The sequence below is a fragment of the Hemitrygon akajei genome, chromosome 6 (genome assembly GCF_048418815.1).
Source record: "Hemitrygon akajei chromosome 6, sHemAka1.3, whole genome shotgun sequence".
Lineage (NCBI taxonomy): Eukaryota > Metazoa > Chordata > Chondrichthyes > Myliobatiformes > Dasyatidae > Hemitrygon > Hemitrygon akajei.
The window spans coordinates 130,271,403-130,280,921 of record NC_133129.1 but is presented as its reverse complement, the minus strand read 5'-3'; the positions used below and the strand labels follow the sequence as shown (position 1 = coordinate 130,280,921).

Below are 9,519 nucleotides of genomic sequence, written 5' to 3'. Positions count from 1 at the left end.
AGGAACTACAGGGAGGTAGTCACCTCTGGGTAACAGGAGGCAGGTGCCTGGGTGACTGTCAGGAGATCGAAAGGGAATGGACAAGCAGTGTAAAGTACTCCTGTGGCCATTCCCCTCAATAATAAAAATACCACTTTGGATAAAATTGAGGGGGAGGGGGTTGACCTACTGGGGGTAACCATAGCAACCGAGTCTCTGGCATTGAGTCCAGTTCTGTGGCTCAGAAGAGAAGGAGGGAGAAGAGGAGTTTAATAGTGATAGGGGATTCCATAGTTAGTGGGTCATAGTATAAAGAATTAGATTTATGATCTCGTAGCACAGTTAGCAATTGGCAGGTATGATGTTCTGGGCATCATTGAGTCATGGCTGAATGAAGATCATAGGTGGGAGCTATCTAAGGAGCTGTTGTATTGATAGGACAGGTAGGTAGGTAGAGGGAGTGGGGTGACTCTGTATGTAAAAAATGAAATCAAATCCTTAGAAAGAGGTGTCATAGCATCTGAAGATGTAAAATCCTTGTGGTTAGAATTAAGAAACTGCAAGGGTTAAAAAAGACCTGATGGGTGATATGGTCAGGCCCCTGAACAGTAGGCAGAATGTAGAATACAGACTGGGAAAATCAGATCAGCGCTGGATTCCAAGAGAAGGTGTCAGTAATATGCCTATGAGACGCCTTTTTAGAGCAGATTGTGGTTGAGCCCACTAGGGGAACAGTAATTCTGGATTGGGTATTGTGTAATGAAACAGATTTGATTAGGGAGCTTAAAGTAAAGGAACCCTTGGGAAGCAGTGATCATAATATGATAGAATTCACCCTGCAGTTTGAGAGGGAAAAGATAAATTCAGATGTAACAGTATTACAGTGAAGTAAAGGGAGATACAGAAGCATGAGTGATGAGTTAGCCAAAGTTTATTGGAAGGGAAAACTAGCAGGGATGATAGCAGAGCAGCACTGACTAGAGTTTCTGGGGGCAAATTGGAAGGCACAGGATAGATACACCCTAAAGATGAAGGATTATTTTAAAGGAAGGATGGGGCAACTGTGGCTGACAAATGATATCAAAGAGATCTTGAAAGGAAAAGAGAGGGCAAAAATATAGCAAAAATTAGAAAGGATAAGTTAAAGGATTGTGACGCTTTTATTTTAAAAATCTATAAGGAAAGAAAAGATGAAAAGATTATAAGCTAGCCAATAATAGAAAAGAGAATACAAAAAAAAAATTCAGATGAATGAAGACTAAAAGAGAGATGTGTGTGGAGATGGTGGAAAATGATGCTGGAAAGTTAGTAATGGGGGAGAAAGAAATGGTGGAAAAACTTAGTAAGTACTTTGCAACAATCTTCTCTGCTGAAGACATTAGCAGTATGCCAGAATTTCAAGTGTCAAAGGGCAGAAATGAGTGCAGTTGCTATTGTTAAGGAGAAGATGCTTGGGAAGCTGAAAGATGTGAAGGTACTGTAGATAAGTCATCTGGACCAGATAGAGTCCACCAGGGGAACCCTTTGGTGCTGAAAGAGGTAGCTGAAGAGATTGTGGAAGCACTATTAATGATACTTCAAGAATCACTAGATTCTGGACTGATTCTGGAGGACTGGAAATTGCATATGTCACTCACTCTTTAAGAAGGAAGGGAGGTAGAAGAAAGGAAATCATGAGCCAATTAGCTTGTCTTCAGTAGTTGGGAAGATTTTGGAGTCCATTCTTAAGGTTAAGGTTTTGGGGTACTTGGAGACGTATGATAAAATAGGACAAAGTCAGTATGGTGTCAAAGGGAAATCTTGCTTGACAAATCTATTGGAATTCTTTGAGGAAATAACTGACAGGATAGACAAAGGAGAGTCAGAGGATGTTGTTCAATTAGACTTTTAGAAGGTCTTTGACAAGGTGCCACACATGAGGCTGCTTAACAAAATAAGAATCCATGGTATTACAGGAAAGATACCAGCATGGATCGAAGACTGGTTGATGGCAGGTGGCAAAGAGTGGGAATAAAGGAAGACAGGCTGTTGGGATCTGGGGCGACATTCGATTTCACTCATTCTCCATAATGATCACTTCTCTCTCCAGGGAGCTGAGGTTATGAGGACTGCCCCAGCTATTTTACTCCATGCCCTCCAATATGATGAACTGATAGACGAGGCCTTGGGTCTATTCCAGGCTACTCCGAGGATTGGATCTGCGGACTCAATCTTGGTTCGGAATATCGTTGCTCACTTCAATTGTTTGCATGAGTTGTGTTCTTTCTTTCTCTTGCACATCGGGTGTTGGTCTTTTTATTTTTATTCTTTTTTTACTTGGTTTCTTTCATGTTTATTGCTTTATGGCTACCTGTGAGCAAACAAATCCCAAGTGTATAACTTATACATTCTTTGATAAATAAGTGTACTTGAATCTTGAATCTTGATTATTGAATCTTTTCTGGTTAGCTGCCAGTGTTGGTGTTGGGACCATTTTTATTATATGTCAATGAGTTAGATGACAGAGTTGATGGCGTTGTGGCTAAGTTTGCAGCTGATATATACATTGATGTAGGGTACAGAGTGTGTTGAGGAAGCAGGGGATCTGCAGAAGACTTAGATAAGGAGAATGGGCAAAGAAGTGGCAGATGGAATATAATGGAGGAAAGTGTAAGGTCATGTACTTTAGCTAAAGGAATAATAATAAGAAGAAAGTCCTTAACTCCAAGTAGTGTCATTGGGACGCCGTCATTATGGCGTTTTTTTTTAGCAGGCTTTCTTATTTTTACGAGGCCGAGTTGCTAGCTCGACACTCAAACCAGCACAGGTGGAAAGCGTGCAAGGGGGCCAGCTGGATTTGAACTCGGGAGCCTTCGCTCCGAAGTCCGGCGCTGATGCCACTACACCACCAGCCTGCCGAAGGAATAAAGGCATAGACTACTTTCTAAACAGGGAGATAATTCAAAAATCAGAGGTGCAAAGAGACTTTGGAGTCCTTATGCAGAATTCCCTAAAGGTTACCTTGCAAGTTGAGTTGGTGGTAAGGAAGGCAAATGTAATGTTGGCATTCATTTCGAGAAGACTAGTATATAAGAGCAAGGATGTAATGCTGAGCCTTTATAAAGCATTGGTCAGATTGCACTTAGAGTATTGTGAGCAGTTTTGGGCCCCTTATCTTAGAAAGGATGTGCTGGCATTGGAGAGTGTGCAGAGGAGTTTCACGAGAGTGATTCCAGGAATGAAAGGTTTAACGTATGAGAAGAGTTTGATAGCTCTGGGCCTGTACTCACTAGAACTTAGAAGAAAGAGGGGGCTCTCATTGAAACCTATCAATTTTGAAATGGATGTGAAGAGAACACTTCCTTCAGTGAGGCAGTATAGATTTGAGTTAATGTATTGAAGTTAAAATGTTGAGAAGTTCAGCTTGAAAACTTTTATCCAGTAAATTATTGCAGAAGGCTCAGCATGTACAATATCTGAGGATAGAAATGGATTTGGCTGGGTCAACCTCCATGGTGTAAGTCAGAACCCACACACAGAGACTTGTAACATGGTTGAGGTAAAGAATGGCTGTTGATGTTCAATGACTTCAGGATTCAAGGGAATCAAGACTGGCTAGACTATTGTACGAAACAGATGACAAATAGACAGCTCCATTTATATTCCACCAATCAACGTCATTGGAAATAAAAACTGGGTGAGATTTTTGGACAAAGCCAAAATTCCCACAACAGAATATTTAGAGATGGAGAGAATTCAGAAGAGAATAAACATTTAAAAATGTACTTGTGTATCTTAATCACTTAAAAGCACAAGCTAAAGATGTAGGACTTGACCATTCAGCCCCTCTTGGGCATAACTGCAGAAGACTGTGGCTGAACTTTTACCTCAGTAGCATTTTTCTGTACTGATGTCATGTCGCTCCATTCCCTAATATCAAACACTTTCTAAAATTTTCTGAACCTCAATAGCTCTCCTAGATTGTGAATTTCAATGAGCCATCTTCCACTGGGTAAAAATTAATCCTTCTCATTGCTGCCGTGAATGGCTGATCCTTTATTTTGAGTCAATGACCATGGTTCTAGGGGAAATATTCAACTTGGCATCGACATTGTCAAGACCTGTGAGAATTTTAGATGCTCTAATGAAATCATTTCTCAGTATTTTAAACTCAAGAGTACACGCCAGTCTGCTTAACCACCACTTACACAAAAATAAACACACCATTCATGCCAATGACCAAAAGAGAAACATAAGAAAGTGCTGCAAGTAACAATAGCTTAGAGATGGACATGGGCCAGAAGGAGATAGGAGAAAGCTGGAAGTAAGAGGAAAAACAGAAATAGCTGAACAGAGGGAAAAATAAAGTGAGCCATTAATCTCTCAAAGCTGGAAAAACCAAAGGCTTCATCTGTAATGGAACCAGTGATGGCAAGCTCATTGTTTGCCACATGTCAATTTAGTTCAGCTCCATTCCGAGAAAACTGCTGCATCAAAGGATCAACAGGTTCATTAGGGGGGTAATTCAGCATTTTAAGTGCTAAAATGTGTCCCCTTTTTGTCACAAACTCTGACAAACAAAACAAAGAAATGCATTTAATACACCAACAAATGTCTACCAGTATGGCTCCAGTTGTTACTAATTGACCATTAGTTCAGCTGTTCAGAAAGGTTTAACAGCACTTGAAAGTGAAATGACCATGCTTTATGAATGACTTCTGATTCAGGGCATAAACGAATGGTAGTGATAGAAAGTACCAGTGCAAACAATTACAGCATGTAAGTTAAATGAGTTGCAAAATGTGATGATTACTTGATGTGCAAAGACAGCAACATTTTACTTGCTAAATAAGGTGGGAGATGCCTAAAGTGCTTAATATAGAAATTAAGAAGAACAAACACATGAACCACTCTGCTCTATAAATTAACTGGCTTCCTAAAGACCTTCACACGTTGAACAGATTCAGAGACAAGTTACAGCAGTCTGATCAGGTAAGCTTCCAACTGAATACTTTGAATACTATTGAGACTTGAACAAGATATAGCATTTGATTAAATTGTATTTGTTACATTGGAGAAACTGTTCTTTCCACCCTTTTACATGTTGCATCTTTGGCTCAGGGGTTAAACATGTGCCTTTGAGTTGAAAGTCTACTCCAAAACACTAACCTATAACTGAGGTTAACATCTCAGTTTTGTGTGAGGACTAAACCAAGAGGCTCAACTAGCCCACTCAAGGTGGAAGTGAAAGAAGATCAAGGAGGTGGCCTGGCCAGTATTTAACACCTCAACAAACATTATTGAAATGGGCTATCCTGTTCTACGTAATATTCCTGCTTTTGGAATATTGTTATACAGCTATTAGCTAATATACTTGCTTGCAAATACAATGAATTTCTAAAGCTATCTTAGAAATTGTTCATGATGAAGTTGAAGTCTGCAGATGTAAATGGCAGTATTTGAAAGTAATGTCTATTTCTTTTTTCTCTCAAAGGGAGATCCACCATTTTCATTGAAATGGTGTTTTGGAGCCAAATTGTGCTGGTGTCTGCGTTGATCATCTTTTCTTGCCCTAAAGGACTAGAGACACTGTCTTCACAGCATCTGTGTGGTTCTCACCTAGTAGAGACTCTATACTTTGTGTGTGGACGGAAGGGATTTTACTATGTACCTAAAGTGAAAAGAGGAGTAGAGCAGTTTCTAGGTATGTAGCCTTCTTGTTAAAAATATCTTCTGGCACAGTAATCAGTTGGTTGTCATAAATCTTGTGTGGTATTGAAAATCATAATTCAACATTACCTGAAAGGTCTCACGAAGGGTGATATCCTCCTAAGATGGATTTTGAGTAAATGGCAGAGTAACATGTAAAGGATATCCAATTTTCCCACCCCCGGTATCTTTTTCAGCAAGTTGGCATTGAATTTATTATTCCACTGAAATTATAGGATCTAAGTGTCCCTCGGCCCAAGATGCTTCTTCTCACAACCATCACATTCTTCTTTCTGCCTCATGAACATTTAGCGTCCTGTAAAGTATGTCTAATCTGTGCTGTTTCTTGTGGTAACAATTTCCATATCTATTTCCGCTCTCAGCATATCCTCCTGAATTCTTCATAACACTCATTAGACACTGTCTTATATTTGTGGCTCACAAGTGGAAAAACTTTCCCTGTCTACAGTCAAGCTCCTTCATAATTTAAAGGCCTTGATAAAAGCACATCTCATCTGTGTTTTGTGAAAAAAACACTTCATTCTGTTTCATATTATATCTAATCTCCCATTTCTTGTACCATCTTTGTAAAGCATTTTCCCCCTATGTCTCTGGATACTTTTCTTAAGATGGAACCAGTCATGAACTCAAAGCGCAAAATTTTGAAATATTTTTCCTGCTTTTCAATGCTCCACAGTATTTGGTTTCATGTTTCCAGCCTAATCAGCTTGTTCTGTAACTTCCTTTTTCATTTGTACTTCCAGATTCCATTGCTCTTTTGATTAATTTAAATTCTTATTTTCCTTGGAGTGTGTGCTCTCACTCCCTGTCAAAAGGCCCCTTCTTATAATAATGCATGTTCAGATTCATTTGCCATTCATGCGCTTAGTACTGGAGGAACTCAGGGGGTTGAGCAACATGTGTGAGGGAATGGAATTTTTGATTTTCGGAGCAAAAATTCTGCTTCAGTACTAGTGCAGGGTTTCAACTCAAATTGCCAACAAATACTTTTGCCCCACAGATTCTGCCTGAGCCCCTGAGTTCCTGCAGAAGATTGCCTGTCCTTTTTACTTTGCTACATTTGTTCTCGCATGCAACCTTCCCACCCAACTTTCCCCCTCCCCTCAATTTTTGTGTCACCCACCCTGTTGATACTCCCAAATCCAGTTGACTAAACAGGAGACAACATCGATCACAGTGGAATACCCCTTCACACTTTTTTGCCAGTTTGCGTAGCTACCGTTTAAGCTTTGCTTGGCTTAACTGCTTGCAGACAATTGCAGCTTGCTGACAATTCTGCCACTTGTCACCTGACTTCATTCACTCTAATTTTATTCATGTATCTACAATGTGGACCTTATTAAAGGACTTTGGAAATTCCATATCAGAACTACCATATTACCCTCTTTGAAGGAAACTTCGTCCAGGTTTTCATTCCATGCTTTATGGTTTTGGTTTTCAATTTATATGCAATTTTCTTAGGCAAGTTACTACATTTGAAATCCAACACCTGGCATCCTTGCCAATCTTTTGGACAACTGAGTGTTACTCCAGTTAAACATAAGTTCGCTTTATAGAACTCTTCTAACATGTTGCACTAACTTTTACAGTGAACGCAGTGAGTTTAAAGGGAGCTGAAAATATACAAGCTAACTGGAGCAAGCCTCTGGATGTAAACATGCCACTGTTCCTGCCCCCTATTATTCTGGACCTCAGCCCCCAACTCCAGCATGTGGCCCAGGCCCAAGCCCTGGCCACTCTCTGGGCTCCCGCGACTTGCCTTATACCCCAGCTGGACCCTGACTCTTGTTTCAGACTAATGAGTGAGCCAGAAGCCAGGCCATCAGGACTCACGAGCACATGCATGCCGATGATCAGAGGTTATCTACCTATCAGACATTGCATTTCAAATCTCTTCTGTCTAACAATCATATGAGCTTTAGAAATTGAAGCAGCTATTGGCCATTTGGCACCTGTTCCTGCTCCATCATTTAATTATGTCATGATTCATCTCAGTGCAACTTTCCAACACTAACACTATATTCCCTGATCTCTAAATAGTGGAAAATCTACCGGTCTCCACCTTGAAGACGTTCATTCACAGAGCTGTCACTGCCCTTTTGAGAAGTGAAACCCAAAAATTCACCTACTGGATGAAGCAATCTCTTATTAGTGCTTTTACCAATGGCTGACATAGTATTTTGGGATTGTGGCCCCTTATTCCTAACATCCAAGTTTGGAAAAACATTATTTCTGAACAGGAGATTTCATCATTATAAAAACCTCTGATACTCTTGAATTCCCCTACCAAATCTCAGCATAACCTTCTGCCCAGTAAGAAAAGTAATGGGGAAAAAAGCTACCATAGCCTTGGTGTACTCAGTTTGAGGTTGTTATCAGACATTGCTTTTAAAGAGTGATATCGTGAATTGGACGCTCAAACCCATGTCAAGTTTATGAACATTAGAAAATTTGGTGACAGGTGGAGGAGGTGTTTGTGATTAAACGCCAAACCCACTACTAGCCTTCTTACAATCATTTGCACACCCCTTATATTAATTGCAGTATGAACGTTTCTTGAGGGATTTTCCAAAAAAATTTGGATTTATTGATAGAAATTGATGAACACATAAAAACATTTTTCCTTCCATTCCTCAAAAAATACAGCTCTCAGATAAGTGTTTCTGTATTCATATCTGGTACCAAGATGTTATGAATGGAGTGAGAGAGGGGTGTTAAGATTGTTAACAGTTTAGTTGCTTTATGAAAAAAAATATAAGGTAAAATTGATTCTTTCGGAAAACTTAAAAATAAAAATGGAAAATAATGGAAACTTAGCAATATTTGTGGAGAGGGAAGCAGATTAACATTTCTGGCTAAGCTGAAAAATCCTTCCTCTTTTTGAGTCTGAGTTACACAGCACTTGCAGAGCGTGTCCACACTTTTCTGTTTCAACTTTCTTGCAAACTGAATGATTAGTATCGACAAATGTGAAATGTTGCACAGGATGAAACTGGAAGGGAGTGAAAAAAAAACAGAAGGAAAGAACTGATTTGCTGTAGAAACATTCTCTTTCAGCATTACAAGGGGAAGAATCAATTCAAGAAAATGAGATCGAACATCATGTTCCATTCAATAAACTGCTGGAGCGGATGAAGAAGAGGGGGATTGTGGAAAGCTGTTGTCATAATACCTGCTCACTTTTTGATCTGGAAGGCTACTGTAACCAGTAAATGGTGTGAGTGCTCTGAATGTCACAGTGTCCTGAAGATGGAGCATACAGCCTTTGGGAAAGAAGCAAGTTCAATATCTCAACACAGATAACTGTAAAGAAAGTCACCTCTAACTATGTTAAAGTTTCAAAGATACCTTTCTCGGAATTTAAATAAAAATTACAATAAATATAATACCTTCATTGCGAAAATTCAGGAATTTTTAAGTGTCTTCTCTCAGCTACCTACTCAGTTATATTAATATGATTTGATCTGCCTCCTTTGTCTAGTGAAGTAAAACAGACTCTCTTGAAAGGGATAAACTCACATGTTCGATGCACTTTCACAGATTGAATCAGTCTGTACCTTTTAACTGATATTTGAAATTAAAAATACGGAGCAGCTTCTAGTGCCTTGATTTTCCTAATTTGACCTTAGATTGTTAGCTCCAGTACAATCTGTAGCTGGACACTGTTGGAGCCCCAATAAATGTACGCTTTGCTTCAAAGTTTCAGAGAAAATTTAATATGAATCCAGTACACAGCCTGAAATTTGTCCTCTTCACAGACATCCACAAAACAAAGAAAACCCACAGAACGATAGAAACATCGAAGTCCCGAAGCCTTTCCCCCGTCGCACA

General features: G+C 39.5%; 1 protein-coding gene across 1 annotated transcript; it reads left to right on the top strand.

The window, feature by feature from the left end:
* The first annotated feature begins 4,848 nt into the window (after positions 1 to 4,848).
* On the top strand, positions 4,849 to 9,082 carry LOC140728757 (insulin-like). The gene is made up of 3 exons (XM_073047707.1): positions 4,849 to 4,950; positions 5,453 to 5,662; positions 8,746 to 9,082. The coding sequence occupies exons 2-3, from the start codon at positions 5,476 to 5,478 to the stop codon at positions 8,898 to 8,900; spliced, it is 342 nt and encodes a 113-aa protein (XP_072903808.1). The 5' UTR covers positions 4,849 to 4,950; positions 5,453 to 5,475; the 3' UTR covers positions 8,901 to 9,082.
* The last annotated feature ends 437 nt before the right edge of the window (positions 9,083 to 9,519 follow it).